This window comes from Hemicordylus capensis, chromosome 2, assembly GCF_027244095.1.
Source record: "Hemicordylus capensis ecotype Gifberg chromosome 2, rHemCap1.1.pri, whole genome shotgun sequence".
Classification (NCBI taxonomy): Eukaryota; Metazoa; Chordata; class Lepidosauria; order Squamata; family Cordylidae; genus Hemicordylus; species Hemicordylus capensis.
The window spans coordinates 388556550-388583801 of NC_069658.1; the positions used below are offsets into that span (position 1 = coordinate 388556550).

The 27252-nt window shown below is 45.8% G+C and overlaps 1 protein-coding gene across 2 annotated transcripts; it reads left to right on the forward strand.

Annotated features, from left to right (window-relative positions):
* On the forward strand, positions 1-25989 carry LOC128345934 (uncharacterized). 2 transcript variants are annotated; one of them, XR_008316710.1, is made up of 4 exons: positions 1-137; positions 16417-16755; positions 20651-20775; positions 21549-25989. XR_008316710.1 is itself a non-coding variant. In XM_053298628.1 (4 exons), exons 1-4 carry the CDS (start codon positions 12313-12315, stop codon positions 21663-21665), a joined length of 636 nt encoding a protein of 211 aa, XP_053154603.1. In that variant the 5' UTR covers positions 12243-12312; the 3' UTR covers positions 21666-25989. The 2 variants fall into 2 exon arrangements, 1 of the variants encoding a protein (XP_053154603.1); XM_053298628.1 differs by lacking the exon at positions 1-137 and adding an exon at positions 12243-12367.
* Positions 25990-27252: the final 1263 nt, after the last annotated feature.

Sequence of the window (27252 nt, forward strand, 5' to 3'; positions counted from 1 at the left end):
GGGGCTTCCAGAGAGGCCTCCACCATGCAGGCCTCCCTGAAGCCTGAAGCTCAGGAAAGAGCAGGCAGGCAGGCAAAGTGTGTCCAGCACCAGAGCTCTCTGCAGACCCTCTGCCCAGCCCAGCCTTAGTAATGGAGGTATGATGTGAATTCCTTTTTATGGTTATCTCCCCCCCCCCTGAATATTTAGGGATTGGCTTGCCATAGGGCCTTGGTATTGAGCAGAGATGTAGGGCAGGGTGGGAGAAATATGTATATTGAAATTGAAGTGGATTGGATAAATTGTTGGTTTTTAATTTTTCCCCTTTAATTTTTTAAAAAACCCACCCAAAAAGTCCTATAAGTGGCTTGCTTCATGGCAGAAAATTACAAAAACAAAAACATCTGGAACTGATTCTCCCCCCGCCCAGACCATCATTCCACCCCCATATGGAAGAATCTGCCCTTTGCCTTCATAAAAAGGGTAAAATGCCCCCCTTGCAGCCCCAGCCATTAGATCACCTGGAATGACTTGGCATAGGGCTTTGGTATTGAGCAGAGATGTAGGGCAGGGTGGGAGGAATATGTATATTTAAATTGAAGTGGATTGGACAAATTGTTGGTTTTTTGTTTTTGTTTTAAACCCATTGAAAAAGTCCTATAAGTGGTTTATTTCATGGTAGAAAATTACAAAACTTCTGGAACAAACAGTATATAATTTGTTTGTTTATTTGTTTATTTATGAATTTACTATGCTCAAGTTGATTTGCAACCCAGAAGGTCTGAGAACTGTGAAGCATCTGTTGTGCTTTTTCTCTTTATTTCTTTAGAAATGCATGATATGTCCAAGCTGGTTGGACATGTCCAAAAACCTCACTCACATTATTTACACTGTATGTCATCAATCAGTATGATTCTGTAATGATATGAAATGTTAAGGAGGCCCCGCACATGCTGATTCTCACCCAGCCCTGCACCCCACTAGGGACGGCCCTGGGCATAAGGCTAATAAATGTGTTTGGTTGTGGCTGTGGCTGTTGAAGTTAATTCACAACTAGTCCCAGTCAAGATTGGGATTTGTGCATCACGGTCCTAATCTTGACTAGGCCCCAGCTGTTGATGAACTTCATCATACACAGCTACACAGCCACACACATTTAATGGAACATGTAGTTTGGCTCAAATAGCACTTTTGCTTTCATTTTTCATGTCCATGCCTGCCAGACGAAATGTAGATTTCTCCTTCCAATCTTAAATCTTCCTGCCTATCACACTCATCATCTCCTAACCCTGTACTGAAAGCAATATAAGTCATGCTTACTGCCTGCTTATATTTGTGTTTACTCACTGAGGTCAATGGGTGCTCACCCCAGGTAGCATGCTAAACTGATCAGAAAACGAAACCCAACCTAGTCATTAAATTATATGACCTCCTCTCTCCACTTGCTCAGACTTTCCATTGTACAGGCCTAGCAAGTGGGATGGGAAGAGAACAGGAACAATTAGCTCAGAATAGCTTTGAAGTAAGCCAAGTTATTTCCCAGTTTCAGGGAAGTAATGTGACATACTTTCCAAGCCAAACTGACACAAGCCTGTGAGAGCTTGCCCTCCACAACAGTGATGGCTATCAGAGTTTTTGAATTCAAGACTTGACAACTCTGCCTAAGACTGCAGCCCTCTTTGCACTTGCTTGAAAGTAAGCTCCATGGAACTGAAGTTGCTTCAATACTAGAGCCCTTTGGTACTTCTTAGGCACGCCCCCCCCCCTTTATCTAGAACTGCAGTTAAAATCAAATAGCCAGGGGTATAGCATGCCCCATGGCAGCCTTTGTTCCCCCCATCACCCCTTATATGTGGGATGCACCGCCCCCTGCCTCCTTTCTCCTCCACCTCTTCTCACTGCTGCCTCCTCCTCTCACCCTGAGGCCATTAAGCTGCCCACCGGGGCGTAACTACCATTACGCAAGGGGAGGCGGCTGCCTGGGGCACCCCACGCCTCGAGGGGCCCCCCAGAGGCAAGTCACATGTGAAGTGAGTGTGTGTGTATCAGCGAGGGGCCCATTTTAAAATTTTGTCTCTGGGCCCACTCCAGCCTCGTTACGCCCCTTCTGCCTACTGTTGCGGGCACGTGAGGTTTCCTCCCTCATGCCAAGGAGAAAACCTCCATCCCCTAACTGACTGATCTAAGAGCTTGTCGGAACTCCCAACAGGCTCCTCGAGTGGCCAGTGGGTCTCATGAAGCCAAGCTTGCCAATCCACACATCTGGCTCAAGTGATCAGAGAGGATGAGGATACAAAATGGATCACAGACCCCCTTGCAGTACCAGTGCATGCCAGTTCTAAAGGGCTAATGAAGGACTCAAACAGCCATCAGTACTGGGATACCAAGAGGAGGATTCAAAAGAAGAGGCACCAGCTGGTGCACCACTGTTCTGAGGTCATCCTCCTCAAGGAATGGACGCAGCTGTCGGATCAGCCTAAGCTGATAAAAAGGCCACAGCCTCCACCTGAAATACCAGGGTGAGGTCTGGATCCAGGAGTACCCCCAAGCTGCATACCTACTCCTTCCGGGTGTGTGTGTGACCCCATTCAGCACAGGGAGATCTAACTCATCTCTCAGATTCTGAGCCCATACAATAAGCACCTCCGTCTTGCTTGGATTCAGCTTCAATTTGTTATCTCTCATCCAGCCCATTACTGCCTTTAGGCAGGCATTTAGGGAATGAATGCCACTTCCTGATGAAGCAGATGAAAGAGAGAAGTAGGTTTGGGTCATCAGCATACTGATAACACCCAGCACCGAATCTCCTGATGACTTCACCCAGCGGTTTCATGTAGATATTGAAAAGCATTGGTGACAGAATGGAGCCCTGAGAGACTCCATATAACAGCTCTTGTTTAGAAGAGCAACTGTCACCAAGCTCCACCATCTGGGATCTGCCTAAGGGATAGGAGCAGAACCACTGCAAAGCAGTGCCTCTTATCCCCAACTCTCCCAGGCAACCCAGAAGGATACCATGGTCGGTGGTATTTAATGCTGCCGAGAGCTCCAAGAGAACCAACAGAGTCACACTCTCTCTGTCGATTCCCCGGTATAGGTCATCCATCAGACCGACCAAGGCTGACTCAACCCTACAGCCCACTCTAAAGCCAGTTTGAAATGGGTCTAGATAATCAGTTTCCTCCAAAACCACCTGGAGCTGGCCAGCCACCACCCTCTCAATCACCTTGCCCAACCAAGGGAGATTAGACATTGGCCTATCCATTGCCGATGGATCCAGGGAAAGCTTCTTAAGAAAAGGTCTAATTATTGCCTGCTTCAAGCATGGAAGATTAGAGATTGGCCTATAACTATCCACTGCCGAGGGATCCAGGGAAGGCTTCTGAAGAACAGGTCTAATTATTGCCTCCTTCAAGCATGGAGGCACCTTACCATCCCTCAGTGATGCATTTATGATATTCACCAGGCCTCCTTGAATAATCGCTCTGCTAGATTGAAGCAGCCAAGTCAGGCAAGGGTCAAGAGAACAATTGGTGGACTCCATCGCTCCAAGCAGCTTGTCCACATCCTCAGGAATCACAGATTGAAACTGATCCAACCTAACTCTGCAAGAAGGATTGCTGGACACCTCCTCCATAGACCCTGCAGAAAAAGTGAAATCCAAGTCAGCCTGAACACAGAAGATTTTATCCGCAAAGAACCCACTGAGGGCATCACAGCAGAGCACCTCTGGGAGCTGATTAGAAATAGAAGGAGTAGAAATTAGACTCCTCATCACTACCTGGGATAACTCCACTGAATGTGAACCCGTGGAAGCAATGCGAGCCGACCAGAACTTATTTTTTGCTGTACGCACTGCCTCCGCGTAAGCCCTCAAGTGGGTCACATGCTGCATCCTATCAAATGCGAGCGAAGTTCTCTTCCACCTGCGCTCCAATCGCCTACCCAGCCGCTTCAACCCTCACAACTCCTCGGTATACCATGGAGCCAATTTTGAAGTGGGTCTGGAGGGACGCTTAGGAGCAGTCATGTCTACTGCTCTGGCAAGTTCCTTATTCTAGGTTCCCACCAGGGCATTGACAGAATCACCTGCAGCACCAACTTCAAAACCCTCCAAGGCCTTTTGGAACCCTATTGAGCCAGCATAGTGTAGTGGTTAGAGTGCTGGACGAGGACCGGGGAGACCCGAGTTCAAATCCCCATTCAGCCATGAAACTAGCTGGGTGACTCTGGGCCAGTCACTTCACTTTCAGCCTAACCTACTTCACAGGGTTGTTGTGAGGAGAAACCGAAGTATGTAGTACATTGCTCTGGGCTTCTTGGAGGAAGAGCGGGATATAAAATGTAAAAAAGTAATAAAAATAAATAAATACTGGGTCCAGCAACCTTTTGGGGCAGACCATCATAATTGGTCCATCACCCCTGCAGGAGTGGATTGTGGCTGTGATACCAACCTTAATCAGGTAGTGGTCCATCCATGACAATGGGGAACCATCGGATCCCCCACCCACGGAACATCCCCTGATCCGAACAGAAGACCAAATCGAGTGTTTGGCCAGCAACATGAGTTGGTTCAGAAACTAGTTGGGATAGGCCCATAGTTGTCATGGCCTCTATGAACTCCTGAGCCACACCAGACAAGCTAGCCCCAGTGTGGCTATTGAAGTCCCCCAGGACCAAAAGCCTGGGGCACTCCGCCTACACCTACTCTGCAACCAGCTCGGACAGCTCAGTTAGGGAGTCAGTTGGGCAGTGGGGTGATCGGTACACCAACAGAATCCCCAATCTATCCCTAGTTGCCAGCTTCAAAAATACACATTCAATATAAGTTAGCTGCCTCACAGGGGCCCTAGTAAGGAAAATGGTATTCTTATGGACCACAGCCACTCCACCTACCCACCCCGCCCACTTCCCCTAACTTGCTCCACAACATAATAACCTGGAGGAAAAATCTGAGCCCACACTGGACCCCTTGCCTCCCCCAGCCAGGTCTCAATTATACATGCCAGGTCAGCTCCCTCGTCCATGATCAAATCATGGACAATTTCAGTCTTATTCTGAACTGACCTGGCATTACAGGGGAGCAAGGCCAGGCTCTGTGGGAAATTGGAACTGCTCCCCAAGGCCTGAGAGTTGACAGAGCAGCTGGAAGTGGAAATAGTAACTAAATTACTAATTTCCCTTCCCCTGTAACGGCCAGCTGCTCTGCCAGCACCAATTCTTCTATTCCCCACCACTACAGCAATAGCCGCCCCAGAACTGCCGGATGCACCCCCTGCAGTATCCCACTCAGGAGAGCCCATATCTGCAAATGGGCCTGGCTCAACTCAGTACAATAAAAACAACCCTCTAACCCAAAACCTCCACCCACAACTCCAGCTCCAATGGTGAGCCCCTTATATAAAAAACAGGCCAAAAATTCTGGCCCTCACCCTTGTTACTCCCCCAAAGTGTCTCCCCTAAAGGGGCAACCCCCTTTGGTGTTGCCCCTTTGGTGGCGGCCCTGCCACCCCTGGCAGCTTCCTTCCTTATAAGTCCTGGGCAAAAAGCCTGGCTGATGGAACCAGGGGGGGAAACTGCCAAGTCACCTTGGGCTTGGCCTTGGTCCATTGTTGTAGATGTCCTGCCCCAGCTCTTACATAGATCTGATTCCTGACCTTGGCCTGTTTAATCTTCTCTTTTGCCTGCTCTTGGCTTCTTGACCTTGGCTGTGTGACCAAATTCCCGTTTCCCTCTCTATGACTTCCTGGTTCCTGACCTTGCCTGCTGACCATGGCTACACTTCATTCTCAGAGATCAGACCCTGCAGCCTGACCTCCATCTAGTGACCCAGCAGTGCACCCTAGGGGTGTGCAAACAGGTTTGAATCTGAACCAGTTTGATATCAAACGGGTTCAGTTCAAAGGTTGGGGTTGAGCCAAATCACCCCCTGGTTTGGCTCAACCCCTGACAAAACACCCCCCGCCTTGGTTCAGGGGTTGACCGAACCATTATTTTTTTTAAAAAAACTTACCCCTTCTGGTGGCTTCGAGGTGGAGGGGGGATCTATGGAGGTTCCCCCTCCCCTTCTGGCTTTACTTTATGCAAAAATCACCTGGTTTGAGCTTTCTTCAACCCTTTCCAAGCCTATTCCCTGGTGCGTGGCCCATTTTGGAGGCTGCCACACATGCACAGTGGGACTCTGCATGGCTGAGTCATGACCCAGACCTAGGAGACACAGAGACAGGCTCCTATAGCAACCATCTGATGGGGGAAACCCTCAAAGCTAAGGATGTGCAAACCAGTTCAAATTCGAACCGATTTGGTTCGATGGTTCAAATTTGAATCGAACCAGCCATTAGGTTCGAGCTGCCAGTTTGAATTCGAACCGAACTGAATTCGAACCGATTTGAACTGGTTTGAACTAGTTCAAACCTCCCAAAGTGGGTGGGGTGGTAGTTGGCACCCATGGGAGTGGATTCATGGTTTGTCATTAAAAATCTCATATGCTACCAGAGAATCTACACTCATAACACCTCAGAAACAACAAAACCCAGTACCCCATGGGTTAGCAACCCATGGGGGTGGTTGGCACCCTCTGTGCACTACACCACCACTCACTCTGGGCCACCCTAGCACCCCCAAGTGCAGTTATGGGGCTGCTGAAATCTCCATTCTTCCCTATGGAGAAAAAACCTTAAAGATGCATAAACTTCAAAAATCACTTAAAAATTAGCCCTTTGCTGATTCCTTTGAAATAATTCTGGTAGCTTCCTTGCCCCCCTTGGGCACTACCACCCACCACACTCCGCTCTAGGCCACCCCTTTCCCTCCAACGTGAAGCAATACATTTGCTGAAACCTTCATTCTTCCCTATGGAAAAAAACCTTAAAGACACGTAAACTTCAAAAACTTCAAAAATCACTTGGGCACCACTACCCACCACACTCTGCTCTACCCCTGATGTGAAGCTATACATTTGCTGGAATCCTCATTATTCTCTATGGGGAATTCAAATTCACCAATAATCGGAGAAGTGTCCGATTGCCTTGGGGTTTGGTGGGTGGTAGGCACCCCTGGGTGTGTCGTAAATCTGTTGGCTCGGCTAACCCGACAGGATTAACAACCCCTTCAGCTCTACTTCTGTGAGTTAAACAAAGCCTGGAAATAAGAGTAGCAGCAAAGCTGCACGAATGAAAGCGAAAAAAGACTCACAAAGCAAAATAGTAGGAAACAAAATAAAGACCCTTGAACTAAACTAGGTACCTGCCAACAGAGCAAGGAATGAACAGAACAAGGAACAGCAGAGCAAGGAAATGAACAGAACAAGGCAGGCTGGAACATGAAAGGTTGAAGAATGCTAAGTAGGAATACGGTCTGCAGTAAGCAAAGTTGCTAACAGCAATCTGTGCTAATAACAGTCTGCTTAATATAGGGCTCAAGATAACCGGCAGCCAATCAGGCTTTCCTGACTCAGCTCTTCTATTTCCTTTCCTGTGATATCTAGCGCCTGCGTGTCTCCCACTGAGCCTTTCTCTTGAGACGCCTTCTTAACACAGGTGAAATTCCAGCTTCCTCCTGATCAGCCTCTTCAGCACTCATGTCTGCCAGCTGTCGAGATAATTCTGTATGCTGCCGTTCCAGCCCAGGTCCAGAGTCTGTTCTCTCAGCCAAATCCTGCTGCTGTGCCTCTGAGCCTGCACTCCCAATTGAGTCCTCCCATTCCTCCTCTGACTCTTCTGACTCAGAGGTCTGAGCCATGACAGGGTGCCTATCACCCACCCCACCTTTGTGCCCTTAGGTGCTCCACAATAGGGGATAATGGGCTGGTTCAAGTCCCATTATACCCTATGAGAAAAATAATTAAAAATATTTCAAAAATTCATTTTAAAAAATCATAGGAGTGTTAGATTGCTTAAGCATTTGGGTGGTAGTTTGCACCCATGGGTGCTACACAATAGGGAATAATGGGCTGGTTCAAGTCCCATTATACCCTATGAGGAATTTAAAAAAAAATATCAAAAAATGTTTTTAAAAATCATACGATTGCTTTGGGGGTTGGGTGGTAGGCACCCATGGGTGCCAACTACCACCCCACCCACTTTGGGAGGTTCAAACCAGTTTGAAACAGTTCAAATTCAAACTGAACCGGGGGGTTAGAGCAAAACCGCCTTGGGGTTGTCTTTTTAACGAAAGGCGGTATATAAATGCAAAAATAAATAAATAAATAAATAAAACCAAAAGTGATCCTCCCCCTCCCGGTTCAAGCCCAGTTCAAATTCAAACTGAACCGGGCAAACTGGTTTTGTGCACATCTCTACCCAAGGCACCACACTTATCCTGCCGTGTTTTGTGGGATATCCGGAGTACAGGATAATGAGTCCTGGCCTTTGTTGATCTGCACTGCCATGAGTAGTGTGCCAAAGACACAAATATGGATCATCTGGGGGAAGGTAGGTTGAACCCTGCCTTTCTCCCCCCCCCCACCCTCCCCACCTCAGTATTGGCCATGTGAACGACTTCACTGTCTCTCAGCTTAACAAACCTCACAGGCCTGTTGCTAGGATAAATTGGGGCAGGGGAAGAACTAGGTTCATGACCCAACTGGGTCCCTGGCCTGCTAGCAACCATTCCTTTTCCCCCAAGCACCAGACTGCACCCACGAATAGAAGTCCTCAAAAGTAATGAGCCTGCAACAAAAAAGGATATTCACACAACATAAGCCATCTGGGGTAACCCAGGTGACTCATGTTGTCTGGAGCACCGGGAGCCCTCCACTCCCATGTGCACAATTGCCCCTGGGAAAATAGGCTTCCCTCCTGCCCACTGCCACTTTGGGCAGCGAGATTTAGTTATTTATTTATTCATGCATTCATCAAACTTATATACCGCCCAAACATTCATCTCTGGGTGGTTAGCATATAACAATTAAAACACATAAGAGGTAAGGAGCAGTCATGCCAAGTGCAGGGGCACTCTGGGATGCGGGAGGAGGAAGTCCTCCTGCTCTCAGCTTTTGCCTTCACCAGGCCACTGCTTGTATGGGCACATGGTGCGGTGAAGGCAAAGACGAGACTCATCGGCCAGGGAATGCAGGCGAGCTCCTGTCTTCCCCACAGACCTCCATAGTGGTGGCATGAGGTCATGAAGGACCTCAAAGAAATAGTGAGTGCTGAAGCATAGCTTCCTTCTTATCTTAATCTTTACTGCAACAGGATTCCCTAAACAACAGTAACTCAGAATCAAACCACAAGTGATACTAAAAGTATGAAGAAGGTCCCATCATACAAGGCCTTAGTTTTCAACCCTCTACACTACATGAGCACCCAAAAAGGTTTTCACTGCCACCATTTAAAGGCAGGCTGGATTCCTGAAACACCCTGGACCCTCTAAACACACAAGGGAGGATTAAGCATGCTAGTATGAGTACCCCCTGAAAGCAAAGGATTATCCCCCAAGTGGGTTGGGTGTGCTAATGAAGTAAAAAAAAAAACACCCCAAACAAAAACCCATAAAACAGTCATACCTTCTTCCTTGTCCAGTTGTTATTTGGGCCAGGAGGCTAAAAGGTTTTAGTCGCAAAAATTGGATTTTAGAATCTGAAACCTCAAAGCATATTTGCAGTAGTTCTTTTCTCCCATGGCCGGACAAAGGAACTCTGCTCAGTCTCAGGAGCTCACTCTCCTTTTCAGCTCTGGGCTGAATAAAGAGCACACAAGGAAATAGGTGCATCTTAAAGAGTAAATTTCAAAGAGCCATGCTGATGAACCCCTGTGCATTATGCCAAAAATAAAAGTAGCTAGGTAAACTCTTTAGTTAACACAATTATAATGAAGGTGTAAAAGACTCTGAGCAATTCTTTTAATCGACCAGCAATCATCAGAACAAAAGGTGTGATGGCTCTCCCATTTACATTACTGTTTCTCGGGATGGCAATCATCACCTAGTTGGTGAGATGTGGGGAAAATACTTGAATTATATACCTGGAGATCATGGAGTTTTAAAAATGCATATGAACCAAACTGAAGGTTCTGGCAACCAAGCTGAGCAGAAGGCTTTCTTTACAAAAAGCTCCATTTAATCTAGTGGATTTAAAAAAAATGTTTATTACTATAGCCACAGGAGAGGGGTATCAGGATCGGAATTGCAGCATACAGTGGGGTATTTAAGCAATCCTAATGGCAAGGCGAGGAAATGCTTGACTAACAAGCAGAAGGTTGCCAGTTCGAATCCTCGCTGATATATTTCCAGGACTATGGGAAAACCTATATCAGGCAGCAGCGATATAGGAAGATGCTGAAAAGCATCATCTCATACTGCGCTGGAGGAGGCAATGTAATCTACCAAAAGAAAATCACAGGGCTCTATGGGTGCCAGGAGTCGAAATTGACTTGACGGCACACTTTACCTTTACCTCTCCTCTGGCACTGATGAAATGCCCCCACCTCCACCCCCAATGTTGCTATGTTATTTCTTGGGGCTAGTAACAGATTTGGTAGGGGAGCAAATCATATTTTGTCACCCACCTGGAGAGCCACCCCGTGGTCTCAACAGTGCACTCACTTCTCATACTCCAAAAGAAACCTTTCTTATTCCCTGTGATAGATGATTCATATCAGCAGAGTGACCACCCCAGGCCCACAATTTTTACCCCCATTAAAATTAACTGGAAGGGACCCCACACTGGCTGATTTGCCCCAGGCCCTGAACCCCTCCAGAGCTCTCTAAGGACAGCCCTGCATATCAGACTGAATTGTAACCATGTAAAGATAAGGTATCAGCTAAAGCAGCACATTGTTAAAGTTTGAAGGATCTATCCTCAGGCAGAAAATATAAAAAGTACAAGTACTGAAATACTTTTATTTTTTAAATAGTAGGCCAAAACTTATGAGAAGTTAGGATGGCAGGGAGAATTCCCTAGAAACAATCATGTTGCAGGAGGAATCTATGATATGAGTATGTGGTGGATACACACATGCCCACACATGCATATACACCTGTGTGTACACACACACACATACACACACAGGAGACAGCTTGGCAGACTTAGGAGAGGAGACTTAGGAGAAGAGAGCTGGTCTTGTGGTAGCAAGCATGACTTGTCCCCTTAACAAAGCAGGGTCCACCCTGGTTGCATATGAATGGGAGACTTGATGTGTGAGCACTGCAAGATATCCCCCTCAGGGGATGGAGCCGCTCTGGGAAGAGCAGAAGGTTTCAAGTTCCCTCCCTGGCTTCTCCAAGATAGGGCTGAGAGAGATTCCTGCCTGCAACCTTGGAGAAGCCGCTGCCAGTCTGTGAAGACAATACTGAGCTAGATAGACCAATAGTCTAACTCAGTATATGGCAGTTTCCTATGTTTCCTATGTTCCTATGACTTTGGGCGGAAAATCCTAGGCAACAAGCACAAGTCCTGTTTTGTTTACTGTGCCCAGCAACTGACTCTATGAGGCTATTCAACCACGTGTGCAAAACTGGGCCAAAGGAGCCCAGTCCAGTTTTGCATGCACGAGTGAACCACCAGCATCACACCCGATCCCGGTGGCACCATGGTGGCAAACCTGTCTACAGAGTGAGTGCTCCCTTAACCCTGTGTTCTGGACTGTCTGTCACCTGTGGCTGCTTGCAGACTTGGAGGGGGGGATCATCGTAAAGCACCACACACTCGCGTGGTGCATTATTGGAGCTCTAGGGGTTGGGGCGACATGGGGCAGTGCGTCCTGGCACGTTGGCCCTCAGAGCTGCCAGCAGGAGCTAGTGCTCATCTGGGCAGGAGATCCACCTGCTCAGGGACGTCGCGATAATCGTCTGCGGAGAGGTAAGTGCTTTTAGGCTTCCTCCCCATAGAACAGGTAGCCTTTTCTCACTGCACGTGAGAAAGGGCTCATTGCCTCCACCCTCATCCTCTGAATATGTGTGCTAATGTGTCCCTATACTACAAATGAGACTAATAATTACAGCTGCCATTGCTGAACTCTTGTCTCTTTGCTAACATGCTGCTATTTTAACTGATGTCTAGAAGGAATAAAGTGTGCCTGTCTTTGTTTTGGCTTTTAAAATGGATAGGATGGAACCCCCTGCTTCTCTAACATACACAATTCTGAGTCCTAAACCTCATGACAGTCTAATGATGACTTATTTCCCCTTTCACCGCCGCCACCATCATCACACTTCTGAAACACCGTAGAGCACCTTAGCACAACAGCTTGCATTGACTACTGCTGTGGTTAGCTTAAGTCAGTCAAGATACCATTTGCTTTAGATAGATACCATTGCTGGAGGGTGTCACTTCGACTTTGTCAAGCCATTTGGATCTGATGCAGAAATAGAGTCTGCAACAGAATTTCCTGCAAAATGTCTTGGTTGAATATTGTCCTCCTGCTTTTCACTGGACTCTCAGTCTCAAATGGTATGTATGTTTTTAAATATATATATTTTATAACTTTGCTACATTCTGTCTCAGTGCTTTAGCTAAAATATATTCATTTATTTAAGCTACCTATATCCAAATTCTTGGTAACAGGATGTCCCCACTACTGCCTTCAGTTCATGTAGATTTTATTTTCAGTCTAAAGGAAATGTAAAACATTATCTGTATCTTTATAAACCACCCCCCCCCCGCCCCGTAGTAGATTCAGCCATATGTTTAGCACAGCAGCATAACCCAAAGTTTAAGAATTTTGGATGAATTTTGCCCAACAAGTGAGTGAGTATTCAGAATGTTTATATTTGACTTCAAAGTTCATGATTTATCTAAAGTTCTGCTTTGTGCAGTTCCTACAAGCTGAGATGTAAAACAGGGGTATAGCTATAACTAAATGGATGGGTTCAAAGAACCCAGATCCCCCAGTTCTTGAGGGCCCCTTAGTTCCACCCCTCCCTGTTTTCTTCATTATCTCCCTCACTCCAAGGGGCCACCAGGGAGAGGGGCAAACATGACCTCCCTCTCCCCTAGCTATGCCCCTGTAAAGAAATTCAGATGACTCCTACAAAGGCGATCGTTAAAGAAATGAAGATTGCAGGAACTTTGCAATCTACCCAAGAGATATTGAGATGGGTGCAAGCAGGTGCAGGAGAGCAAGTTGAGAGTAAGTGGGAGGAAAGGAAAAGTGGGCAACTGTTGGTATGGGAATAACAGAAACTGGCTGAAAAGGAAAATAAATGGACATCGAGACACAGAGCAGCAGGAGATTTTTCAAGACTTTCTGTGAAGTGTCCTGGAACATTATCTAGAAGTAAAAAAATAGATTTTTAAATTCAGTGGCTTACATGACGCACATCATTACTTCTCCATCATGCTGCACTCTGGGGCTGCCGTGGACTCAGAAGAAGCCCCAGTGCTGCTCTGAACAAGAAAATGAACAACAACAACTATTTATATACTGCTTTTCAACAAAAGTTTCCAAAGCGGTTTACATAGGAAAATAATAAATATGTTGGATCCCTGTCCCCAAAGGGCTCCCAGTCTAAAAAGAAACATACGATAAGACACCAGCAGCTGTCACTGGAGGTACTGTGCAAGGGGTGGATAGGGCCAGTTTCAAGCTGCGCTGTCGCATTTTCCCCCATCGCAGCAAATGACTGTGGTAGCATTCCATCCACAATTGCTCATTCATAGCAACATCAGAGCTGCTTCCAAGTCCAAATCATTTCTTCAGTTGTAGAATATCTAACTAAATCTTTGGTGGTAGTAAATCTAGATAAATCACCCTGAAATCCATTCATCAGAATGAAGAAGTTGCATGACTGTATTTCTTGGAAATATCGGGTGTTTAGAAACAAGAGGCATTTGACATTTATCTTTTAAGAATGCAGGGGAGGGTTGGCTCAGGTCTTGATATCAAAATTTGGGCATGGACAAATGTCAGCTTGCAAACAAAAAATTCCCACAGATCTATTTATTATTTATTCTTTTCTATTGTTTTTATTATTTTAAAAAATGCATATCCCACTAAAAATCAAATAATTAAACAAAATACGAGAATTTATTTTACAGCAGAGCAGTAAAAAAAAACAAAAAACTCAGCTCAGCAGATCTTGAAATATGCCAACAATTACTCACATCAGACTGATACAAAAGGCTTTGTATGCAGCCAGGCCTTGATCAGGCATCTAATGGCATAAGGCAAGGGCACCATATCGGCCTCCCCTGGAGATAGCCTTCCACAAATCAGCACCGCCATAGTCAAGGCCTTGCTCCTAAAAAGAAACCCATCAGATTCCATAGTGGAATACAAAACAGGGCCTCGGATGTGGCCCTTAAACTTTATTTTTAAACTTTATTTATAAACACCCCATAACAAATTGTTCTCTGGGCGGCTCAGAACACAACATTAACTTATGAAATAAAAACACATAACACATTCAATCATAACAGACCCAAAGGGAAAATGCAATACTAAGCACAGATTATGAATTTCTTGTTACTGGGTGGCCAGATCGGCCGCCCAGATGATTGCTGGCTTCTACCGGTAGCTCCAAGAGTCGGGGTGCTGGGATGTGTTTCCCCATGTTGCCCCGCCTCCCATTATGCACCATGCAAGTGTGTGGTGCATTATGGGGATCTCCCTTCCTCAAAGCTGGCCAGGAGCCCCAGTCTGCCAGCCACAGCTGGGACTGGCAGACAATCAGTAAAGTGGGGTTAGGAGAGTGCTCGTTCTCCTAAGCCCGTTTAAGAGGGTGGCTCCAGAGGTGGATTTGCTGCCGAGGCACCACTGGGATTGGGCATGATACCAGCACAGTACACATGCGCAGGCAAAACCAGGCAGGGTTTCCTTCACCCTGTTTTGCCTGTGTGTGTGAATAGCTTCAGTGCCATTGTGAATAGCTAAAGAAGGGCCATTGCTCTGCCACTGCCTACTCTTGGTTTTGTGAGCCAGATGGCTCCTGGCCCCCTGTCTGCCTTCCCATGCCTCAGAGAAGTCAGATCAGCTCTTGTTATGTTCTTGACAATAGGTCCGTTCATTATGCTCAATGGAATAATAATCAACTTTATTTGTTAGCTGCCCCATAACAAACTGTGTTCTGGGTGGCTCCCAATAGAGGATTAAGACATACAATAAAGACACATAACACAATTAAATCATAAGAGTCAAAAAGGTTAAAAGTAAATACAAAATACAGTACAAAGCAGCTTTAAAAACTCATTTTAAAATTAGTTAAAAAATCAGATCAAATCTGAAAATCAGAATTTGAAAGGCCTGGGTGAACAAAAAGGTATTTACTTAGAATCTAAAAGAACAAAGTGATGAAGCCAAGTGAACCTCACTGGGGAGGCTATTCCATAAACAGGGTGCAACCACCAAAAAGGCCCTCTCCCTAGTAGCCACCGCCTCACCTCATTTGGCATGGACACACAGAGCAGGGCCTCCAAAGAAGTTCTTAAGGTTTGGGATGGGACATATGGGGCAAGGCGCTCTCTCAGGTAACCTGGCCCCAAGCCATTTAGGGCTTTAACGGTTAAACCAGTACTTTGAATTGGGCCCAGAAATGGACTGAGAGCCAGTGCAGCTGATGAAGAACAGGTAGAATAATTCTCTGAAATATTCTATCCTCTGCTAAATAATGCAGGAGAATATTCTTTTACAAGTCTAATTACAACACAACCATTCAGTAACAAACTGGTGCTAGCAAGGAGGAAGAATCAGAGTCATCAGGAACATTCATAGGAACATAGGAAGCTGCCATATACTGAGTCAGACCATTGGTCTATCTAGCTCAGTATTGTCTTCACAGACTGGCAGCGGCTTCTCCAAGGTTGCAGGCAGGAATCTTTCTCAGCCCTATCTTGGAGAAGCCAGGGAGGGAACTTGGAATCTTCTGCTCTTCCCAGAGTGGCTCCATCCCCTGAAGGGAATATCTTGCAGTGCTCACACTTCTAGTCTTCCTTTCATGTGCAACCAGGGTGGACCCTGCTTTGTTAAGGGGACAAGTCATGCTTGCTACCACCAGACCAGCTCTCCTCTGATCCCTTGAGATATGAGGGCTGGGTTTCCAGCATTGATCCTATACTTTGGAGGAATGGTATCTATTTCCCCTGATTCATCTGGGTTAAAAGTGTCCCATCACTCCTCAGTACCAGAAATGTGTGTACAAGCCTGTAGGTCCTGGATTGGCTTCAACATTTGTGTTTACATTTGTCAACGATTGAATCACAGCCGGTCAAGTGAGGTCTCAGTTGCCTTATTTGTTTGTGAAGGGCCCCTTAGCTACTGCCTTAGAAGGCTATAGGGTCACCATGATAGTGCTTAAATTGGGAAGAGGGAAAGTCAAGGGAAATTTGTGGATGTTTTGAAGGGCCTCCTAACTTTTCCTCCACAATTCAAATACTTGAGTACAGAGTTAAGCACATGTTTCAATAGATGCACCTGGTTTCACTGCATCTTGCACACTGACCTCAGTCAGGAAATCTGACTGCCCTGCAATCTGTCTTTCATTCTTTTCTCTCTTTCTCCGCAGAGAACCTTGTCATACAGAAGCCAACTGTTATTCTCGCAGAGGAAGGGGAAACAGTCAATATAACCTGCCACTTCAGGCATGATGTCCTTGGGCTGTTTCTTCTGAGAACCCTTGTGAAAAGCATGAAAGTGTTCTATGTTACAAATGGTGGCAGAGATCAGACCTTTGATCCTAACTATATAAATCGCACTGTCTACTTGAAACAGTGGAACACAACAATAATCATGTTGCAAGAGGTGCAGAAGAATGACAGTGATGTGTATGTTTGTGAGGCAAGCTTTAAAACAGAAGATAAGCGCGTGTCCAAGAACAGCAGTGCTACCATCTTGGCAGTGAGAGGTTGGTGCTTCCCCCCACCCATCCTACATGCACAGAGAAAGGAGATGACCACCATAATCACTTCTATAGATTATGGGCATGGCAGAAAATCTTTTTTTCAAATTTTGACTAAAATTTGCAGCGTGCATGTGACGTAGGTGGTGCGCGCGCATGGCGGCGACAGGCACGCACGCATCGCTACGCGCACATGCGTGCTCCTATTACTGCAACTTCTGGGCAACGATGGGGGCAGGGGCGGCAGGGAGGACTGCAGCCGCCCCAAAAACTTTGATTTAAACCGCAGCGCCAGAGGGGGAAGAGTGGCGGGAGGGGTAAGTTCTACCCCCCCGCCCTTAAAGGTAGGACCCCCCCCCTCAGTGCCGGACCGCCGGACCGGTCCGGTTCTGAACCAGTTCGGAGGCCTCCAACATGGCCTCCGGACCGGTTCATGCACATCCCTAGTTCTCAGGCTTTTACCTGAGTTAAATGGTGCAAGCACACGCTATACCCCAGGTATGGGGTCATGTGTATGCTTGGGCTGCACACAGCCTGAGCATACACAGAGATGGGTGCCTAGAGTGCCTGTCTGAGTGGGTTATCTGTGCTCATCATGGGGTACATTGTGGGATATCCAGAGGCCAGGGCACATTGTCCCAGCTTCTGGACATCCATGCTGTTTGGAGCAGTGCAGATCATGTGGGAGGGTGAGCTGCACTCCCATGTGCATTTTCCATGTGTCCACTGGTCATCAGAATAGCCTTATTGCTTCATGTGGTATGGGGAAGTTGTGTAGAAGCAGGCTTCCTTCTGTGTTGCTGTCATCCAATCCCCAGAAGCCAGCTCTGCACTCCAAAGCATCATCTCTATCAAGGAAGACTCTGAAGTGTCTTACTGCTCCATTGTCTTAATTCTGAACACTAACAAAATGGCACAGAGGTGAGAATGCAAGTTGCTCCTGCCTTGCCTATTGTTAGCAGAAATGAGGTGAAGGAATGAATAAAATGCCACTGTCTCTTTCCCTGCTTTGCCCTTACAGGGAGGCTCACCTACCTGAACTTTGCAAGTAAGATCACCAGCCCAAACTGTGTAGCAGCTACACACTGTAGCTGCTTGAATACTCAAGCTCTGGCTTCCCTGGGATCTCCCAGAGGCTGCCCTGCCTGCCCTGTCCTCTTTCTCAGACATCCCCACTCATTCCCTCTCACCTGTCTAAGCCGTATTTCCCTCATGACTGCCTCCATTCTCTGTTGTGAGTCATGTGATCAATCATCCCCAAGGCAGTTCCATCAACAGTACAGGCTGAGAAGGGATGGAGAACTACATTGTGTAGCGCACACATGTACCCAATAAACATAGTATCACAGTTCCAGACTAAACAAGTCTGGAAGTGCCCTTCTATCCCTTTTGGCCAGAGAGATATATGAAAAATATTTTAAAAACAACAAAACAAACAAACTCAGAAGTGATAAAGTGCTGAATAAAACTTCTGATAGTCATACACTTGGATTTTGATGCTTGTTGGCTTTCCTGAAGATTTAAAGAAGCAAGTTAGATACATGGGAAGCTGCTTTATACTAAGTCGTACACTCTATCTAGCTTGGCATTGTCTATTCTGACGGGCAGCGGCTCTCACTGACTTATATTTAAAAATTTAATTTTTTTTAAAAACTGTAGCCCCTTCAGGGGGCTTCCTAAAGGGCGTGGGGGGGTCATCCTGCGAAGGTTCCCCCTCCCCCCACCAGTCTCTTAATTTACCGCCGCAGCCCGTCCCGGGCTGATTTTCAGGCAGGTTTGAGCCTGCAAAGATATGCGTGGCAGCCATTTTGGAGGCAGCCATGCATGCTCAAATGGCCTCTGCAAGGCCTGGCAAGGCCTAGGGCCTCACAGGGACCATTTGAGTGGACATTTTTTTTTTAAAAAAAAATAAAATTTAATGGTTGCCAAAAACAAAATAATTAATTATTATTATTATACATTTATATTCCGCTCTTCCTCCAAGGAGCTCAGAGCGGTGTACTACATACTTAAATTTCTCCTCACAACAACCCTGTGAAGTAGGTTAGGTTGAGAGAGAAGTGACTGGCCCAGAGTCACCCAGCAAGTATGGCTGAATGGGGAATTGAACTTGGGTCTCCCCGGTCCTAGTCCAGCACTCTAGCCACTACACCATGCTGGCTCTTGCCAGACCTCACAGAGGCCATTTGAGCATGCGTAGCAGCCATTTCATGAACTGGGGGGTGGTGGGAAGCAGCATGGCACTGGCACCCCCTTCAAGTGGTGCCCAGGGCATGTGCCCTGGCTGCCCCACTCTAGATACGCTTCTGCTGTAAGTCAGATCAGGAGCTCCCAGTTCATGATCCAATTCCTGCAGGCTTTGAACAAGAGACATGAACAATTACTTTGAACGAAATGTGACGTTCTTATTCTCACAGCCTGAGCTCAGGGTGTTTGCTGGGCTTGGAGGGAAAGACAGTTGAGAGGACAAGTGAGGGGATTGTTGGCAATGGCATCAGCAGTAGGATTTAAGGGGCCCCACCTCCATCCCAAAGGCTCAGGTCTATTGTTCCACCTGGCTGACCTCTGAAGCCTCCCATGGCATGACAAGTATCTTACCAACCAATTCACACTCATTTGTATTGATGTGATTTTAAAACAAAAGTCAGAAAACAGCTTGTAGAATCCAGTGAATTAAGGATTATAGTACAAAAGGACCAGGCAGTAAAGTAAAATCAGCACATGTGGAATTTAATAAAGAATGCCCCTGTTAGTTTCTTACACAGCAAACCATTCACCCTGCTTCCCTGTTTTCCTGCTTGTGGTCCCTGTGCTCTGCCCCCTAGACCTGCACTGTACTGGTGTAGGCTGCACTGGTCAAGGCTGTAACAAAACATTCTTCACAAGCTGGCTTGGACAATGGAACAGATTTCTTATAAGCACCAGACAACTGAGGATGATTTTAACCTATTATTTCAGAACAAAATTGGAAAGGAATGGCAGACTATTAACTCAACGTAAACTTGGCAATTCCTGCTCTGGGGGATGGTCTTCTATTCCTTCAGCAGATGTGACATGGAGAAATTTGGAATAAATTGTTAGCTGGCGCACCACAAAACTATTCTTACCCAGGCAAATTCAGCTTCCTCTCCAGCTGCCTTCACCCAAAGACCCACAATTTGCAGCAGCCTTGGGAGGCAGTGAGGAGCTGAACTGAGGTTGGAAAAAAGTATACCTGTCAAACCTCTTCCTGCCACACAGCAGTGGAAGATATAAGGTCTCTTCCCCAAGTGAATGTGTCTTTGAAAAGCCACATGTTCCAACTACTTTGTTTAAGGTTTAGTATGGTTATGTTAATTATTCAAGAAGCGCTAAACCCAGGAAGAGCATTTATATCAGTTTCCTACAAGCACTGATGTTCCCAATTATTTTTCAGCCTATCTTGAGACTAAATAAGAGATTGACCTGAGACATAGACATTAGGTCTGTGTGAAGCTTTGAGAGCTGAATCGGTGCTGAATCAAAGCAGGCTGCTTTGACTACATCCAACCCAATTTGACACTAACCAAACTCATGGCTTGTTTTGGTTTAGGTTGGTTTGAGTTGATGTGGTTTGATCTGCTTCAGTTCATCATTTCAGCCCACTCCGGTCCCTCCCACTCCCCTGACTCTTTTAGTTACTTACCTGGAAACAGGGAAGACTGTATTTCACTTGCTCTATGGTATTAGTAAAGTAAATGGTATTTATAGTAAACTTGTGTTGAAAAATTATTGAGTTGTGTGGGATTTAGCTAAACAGATATGAGCAAAATTAAATATGGCAACAGTTAAAACACATCTTTCCAGCATAGCAATGAGATCTATTTACTCCTTGACCTTAACCTATGGAAGTGACATGAAACATATTTCCTACTTTCTACAGCTAAATCAACCTCAAACATGAACTCAACAGAGTGTTCATCATCTTCCTGGATGCCGTATGTCATTTTCATCCAGTCACTGCTCTTGGTTTTTGCTCTGCTGTATTTTATCCTGTCTTGTACAAATGTGAGTATGCCTTATACTACTGCTAAAGTTGGCAAAGTTCTACCAGTTTTTCCATCTTTTACGAATATGATTTCCTATTGAAAAAAATCAGAACACCATTAGGAAAAAAGGAACACCCAAATGGCTTTTTTCTCCCTCCTAATTTATTGGTATTTATACCCATGGATCAGGTTAATGGCGTACTGGTCTGAGTATCATGGTTATTCTATAACAATTTCAGCATTAGATTGAGTTCATATGGAGGTTGATCATATTGTGCAGAGGCCAATTGTGCAGATGTGGCAGCCTCCAAATGGCCACTGTGCCAGAGGGGGAAGGCCCGAATGGGCCAAAGAGCCAGCCGGTCGGCCAGTATGGGCATCAAGGGAGGCCAGCAGGGGGAGGGAGAACCTCCGTGGACCCACACCCCCGCCACCTCCAACAACTCCCCTGGGGGTGGGGGGTGTTAGTTAATTTTTAAAAAAAAAATGTTCACAAACCCCGCTGTACTGAACCAAACCGGGGGTGCTGGACTGAACTGGCCTGGTCTGGGTCCAGTCTGGGCTCAAACCCAACCAGACCAGCTGGTTCCATGCACACCCCTACTGTACACCCCACAGATGATCCAAAATGCCCATCCACTTTCTCCCCAGTAATGATGGCCAAGTAAAAAAGCTGTTCCATCCAAGAGGGACTCTGTTGAAGATCCCTTCCTGCATATTGAGATGAAAATCACTAGCACTTTAGAATGGGTCTTAATGTATGCCTGGTTTTTGTGTGTGTTTTTTTTACAGATCAAGAAATACTGCCAGAAAGGAAGGGGAAAGGCAGGGCAGAATATGATCTATGAAGACATGTCTTACAGCTTGAAGCGCAGCGGGACATACACAACTAATCATTATCAGGGTTAGGCTTTTGTTCTAGGCCTGATCCAAGCCCCCTTGGCACTGAGGCAAGCCACCCCCACCCCACCCGCAACTTTTGCAGTATGACAGCATACCTCACACCAGTCTCCCCATTCCCTTGTAATCTCCCCACTGCAATCTCCCCATCCCTACCCTGATCTCCCAAATTAGAGCAAATTAGAGTGGATTCATGGTGTCTCATTGAAAATCTCATTTGCTATTATAGAATCTACACTCAGAATACCTCAGAAACAACAGAACTCTGTATGCCATGGGTTAGCAACCCATGGGGGTGGTTGGCACCCTATGTTCACTACACCACCACTCACTGTGAACCACTCCAGCAGCCCCCAAGTGCACTTATGGGGCTGCTGAAAGCTCCATTATACCTTATGAGGAAAAACCTTAAAGATGCGTAAACTTCAACAATTCACCAAAAATCAGCCCTCTGCCCAAATCCTTTTTAAAAAATTCAGGTAGCTTCCTTGCCCCTACCCCACACTACCACCAACCCCACACCTCTCTAGGCCACCCCTTTCCCCCCGACGTGAAGTGATACACCCTCCATTATACCTAATGGGGGGGAAACCTTAAAAACGCGTAAACTTCAGAAATTCACCAAAAATCAGCCCTCTGCCCAATCACTCTGCAATTGGGGTGGTAGCCGCCACCCATTGGGCACTACCACCCCACCCACTCTTCTGCCCCAGATCCCACTTTCTGCCCCCAATCTGCCCCAAAGACACTAAAACTTCAAAAATTCACCAAAAATCAGCCCTCTGCCCAATCCCCCTTTAATCTGGGTGGTAGCCTCCACCCATTGGGCACTACCACACCACCCTACTCTTTTGGCCCCAGGACCCATTTTTTAATCCGAATCGATTCAGATTCGGATTAATTTGGATCTGAATCGAATCAGGGGTGATTCGGATGGGCAATATTCAGATACAAAACAAAACGGGGGTGTTTCGGTTTGGATCCAAATCAAAACACCGAAAATCCGAATTGCACACCCCTAGTTTACATAGTATACCTGGACATCCAAAAAGCTTTTGAGCATTCCTCATCAAAGCGTTCCTCATCAAAGACTCCTGAGAAAACGTAGCAGTCATGGGATAAGGGGACAAGTACATGTGTGGATTGCAAACTGGTTGAAAGTTAGGAAACAGAGGGTAGAGATAAATGGAGAGTTTTCACAAAGGAGGGAAGTAAGAAGTGGGGTCCCTCAGGGATCTTTACTGAGACTGGTGCTTTTTAATTTATTCATAAATGATCTAGAAGCAGGGTAAGCAGTGAGGTGGCCAGATTTGCAGATGATACCAAACTCTTCTGGGTAGTAAAATCCAAAACAGATTGTGAGGAGCTCCAAAAGGATCTCTCCAAACTGGGGGAGTGGGCGACAAAATGGCAAATGCAGTTCAGTGTTGAAAAGTGTAAAGTGATGCACATTGGGATGATAAACTCCAACTTCAAGTATATGCTGATGGGATCCGAGCTGTCGGTGGCGGACCAGGAGAGGGATCTTGGGGTCGTGGTGGACAGCTCGTTGAAAGTGTTGACTCAATGTGCGGCAGCTGTGAAAAAGGCCAATTCCATGTTAGGGATCATTAGGAAGGGGATTGAAAATAAAACTGCTAATATTATAATGCCATTATACAAAACTATGGAGCAGCCACACCTGGAGTACTGTGTACAATTCTGGTCACCACATCGAAAAAAGACCATTGTAGAACTGGAAACGGTATAGAAGAGAGCAACCAAGATGATCAAGGGCCTAGAGAAGGGTTTCTTAACCTTGGGCCCCCAGATGTTCATGGATTACAACTCCCATCATCCCCAGCCATGTCCATTGTGGCTGGGGATGATGGGAGTTGTAGTCCATCAACATCTGGGGGCCCGGTGTTAAGAAACCCTGGCCTAGAGCACCTTTCTTATGAGGCAAGGCTACAACACCTGGGGCTATTTAGTTTAGAAAAAAGGATGACTGTGGGGAGACATGATAGAGGTCTATAAAATCATGCATGGTGTGGAGGAAGTGGAGAGAGAGAAATTCTTTTCCCTCTCATACAACACTAGAACCAGGGGTCATCCCATGAAATTGATTGCCAGGAAACCTAGGACCACAAACGGAAGTACTTTTTCATACAACACACAATCAACTTGTGGAATTCTCTTCCACAAGATGTGGTGACAGACAACAAACTGGATAGCTTTAGAGGGGTTTGGATAAATATTGAGGAGAGGTATATCAACGACTACAAGTCGGAGGGCTATAGGCCACCTCCAGCCTCAAAGGCAAGAGGCTGGGGAGTAATAGCAGTTGTCAAAGTGCAGTTGCAGGGGAGTAATAGCAGGAGAGGGCATGCCCTCAACTCATGCCTGTAGGCTTCCAGGGGCATTTGGTGGGCCACTGTGTGAAACAGGATGCTGGACTAGATGGGTCTTGGGTCTGATCCAGCTGGGCTGTTCTTATGTTCTTGTGTTTTGGGGGCGGTATACAAATATGCTAAATACAATAAAATAAATATAAAAATGCCAGGGACTGACATTGTAAATAAAAATACCAAAGACTGGGCCCGTCTGCACATGGGCATTTGCAGGACCTTTTCTGGAGCGGGGGGGGGGGGGGGCGGGGTGCAAGCTCCCACTGGTGGCCCCCTACCCCACTGTAAATTGGCATACAATTTACCAGCAGACACACCCTAACCATGCCCCCTGCATCAACTTTAGATACATGGAGGCATGGCCATTATTTGGAATACTGACAGGCATGGATTGAGAAGGGGAAGAGCAGCCCCACTTCACAATCCTGACAATCCTCACTGACTGAATCCGGGGTGGGGAGCAACTGCCTTCTTGCCCTTTCTGCAGACACTCATGCTTCTGCATATAAAGCTAGTGCTCTAATACTGAGCTATACTGGCTTCCTATTATAATGAGTAATAGAGCCAAAATCTAACATAATTCAGATTTGTTCTTGTAATTCTTTAAAATCTGTGATTCATTTTTGAACTCATTTTGCATAGCAACATGGATTTTGTCATTTTGCAAGTGAAATATGATGATCACATATAGTAGATATGGGGTTTCCATCCTTTTTTCAACAGGTGTGCTCCTTCTGTTGCAAACCTTCAGCTCAGGTACCCCATAGAGATTGTTTATTTGTCTGTTTTGTGTGTACACACATACATTAAAAAAATATAAATGCTCCAGTTATGAGACAGGCTATACCAGCCACTGGTTTACATCCAGACTAAGTTACTCATAAGCAGTCTTACTAAAATTAATGGGACAGGTTTACGTGTCAAAATGCTATAGAAGATCTATGTTAGCTGAGATGGCCACAAAAACCATGCAAAAGCAGCTGCTGAAGAAAAGATTTATTCTGACACATTTGGATAACTGGTCTTTTCTAAGGAATATTTTCACTTGACTGCCTAAAAGAGAAGTTTCTCCCCCCCAAAAATCCTAAGCAGACAGAGTGTACTTGTTCAATACATTTCAGTGGGAATAAAGATGTGCCGTTGAGGCGGGGTTGACTCCTAGCAATCACATTCAATGTGATATTCTTGGTAGAATACAGGAGTGGTTTACCAGTGCCTCCTCCTGCACAGTATGAGATGATGCCTTTCAGCACCTCCCTATATCGCTGCTGCCCAATATAGGTAACTACAAATGTATTTACTAGGCACAGTCTAGGAAGCACACCGGCAGGGATTTGGACTAACAGCCTCTTGCACTCTAGGCAGGGGTGTAACGATAGGGGGGGCAGGGGGGGCACGTGCCCCAGGCGCCACTTGGGAGGGGGCGCCAAAAAGTGCCCCCGCCAGTCCCCTGCCTTTGGCAAAAAAATTTTTTTGTGTGATTTTTATTTTTTTGTGTCATTATGGAGCTCTCCGGTGGGCGGGAGCTCCCATTGGCTGCCGGAGAACACATGCCCACCATGCTGGTTGTCTCAGTTCCTCCCTCCCTGCTTGCTGCACGCACGAGGAGTAGCTTGGTTTAGTTGAGAGAGCAGCTGCTGCTGTGGACGTTCTCTGGCTCTGCCTACCTGCCGTTTGACCACCACACTGCCCTCTGGCTGCATTTTATTCTTCTGTTCTGCATTAACAAAGTAAGTTTCATTGCTAAAATCTCTCTCTCCCCTGTGTGTGTGTTGTGTGTGAGAGAATGCCCCTACTCCCTTGCATAACGTCCTCCTTTTAGCTCTTCTGTGCTTTGCATAGCAGGCTTCACCCCCCCCGACCCCTAAACCGAGGGTAGCTGCCTGCAAGTGGAGCCAGTGGGGCTCTCCTGGCTTGCATTGTGTGAGTTTCTGGCTTGCATTGTGTTTCTGGCTTGCAAAAGGAAACTCACGCAATGCAAGCCAGGAGAGCAACTTGTGGCTCCACTTGCATTGCCCGAGTTTCCTTTTGCAATCCCACCTCTGCAAAACGAAACTCATGCAATGCAAGTGGAGCCACAAGTCACTCTCCTGGCTTGCATGCATGAGTTTCCTTTTGCAGAGGTGGGATTGCAAAAGGAAACTAGTAGTACTAGTACACAAGATCTTTGCAGCTCTGCTAGTAATTACAACTTCTGGATCATCCCTTAGCATTGGGGGTGGGGTGGCAAATTTAATTTGGAACTCATTAATATAATTTTTGAATAATATTCAGTCTGTCTGGATTAATACTAGGTTTATTCTTTATAGCAGATTTTTATTAGCAACATACAGTCTACAACATTTTCAGCCTTGTTCATTTGGTGCATATTGTAGATGTTCTGTCTCCAAAACATAAGTACAGCATCTATGTTTTTGAAGGGGGGGAAATCCCATTTAATACAGTGTGAACAAATTGGTCCAAAAAGTAGCAATGGGAAGTTTTTCTTTCTGCCCCTGTAGCTTTAATAAGATAGAGTGCACAAATATCACTTGATTAACAGCTGCGATATTAATTTCCCTTTTTGGTTGCTTGACTCACAGCGAGAATCATGTCAAGGCAGTGGAGAACCAATTAAATTGATTTTAATCTTTGTTAGGGAAGATAACATGCCTTTTTCTCTCCTTGTTTAAATAATTAAAGTTTCAGTAGGTATTATTTCTGGCTTTAAAGAAATTGGTATCTTAATGTAATGGAATTCTTCTAATTACATACTTAATAGTTTTTAAAAAGTTAATCACGGTTTTTCATTCAATGTGTATTTTGTTTTACATATTAAACTTATATTTTCCTTTGAGAGAGTTTTAAAAATAAGAGGAAATTGGGAAGGCTTTTTTAAAACAAAGAAAAATCTCACCCCTACTTATTCATGATCTTTTTGATTTGCCTGTGTTTTTATTTCAAGCAAGTCAGATGTATGTTGGGGGGTATTTATTTATGTGTATTTATTTCAAGCAAGTCAGATGTAATTGCAAATAACATGCAGAAGATCCCAGGTTCAATCCCTACCTCCAGGTAGGGCTGGGAGAAACTCCTGCCTGAAACCTTGGAGAGCTGCTGCCAGTCAGTGTGGGCAATAGTGAGCTAGGTGGACCAATATCTGACTCTATAGACAGCTTCCTACGTAATCAAACCATAACTTGCCCTTACGTTCAATCCAATTGGATGCA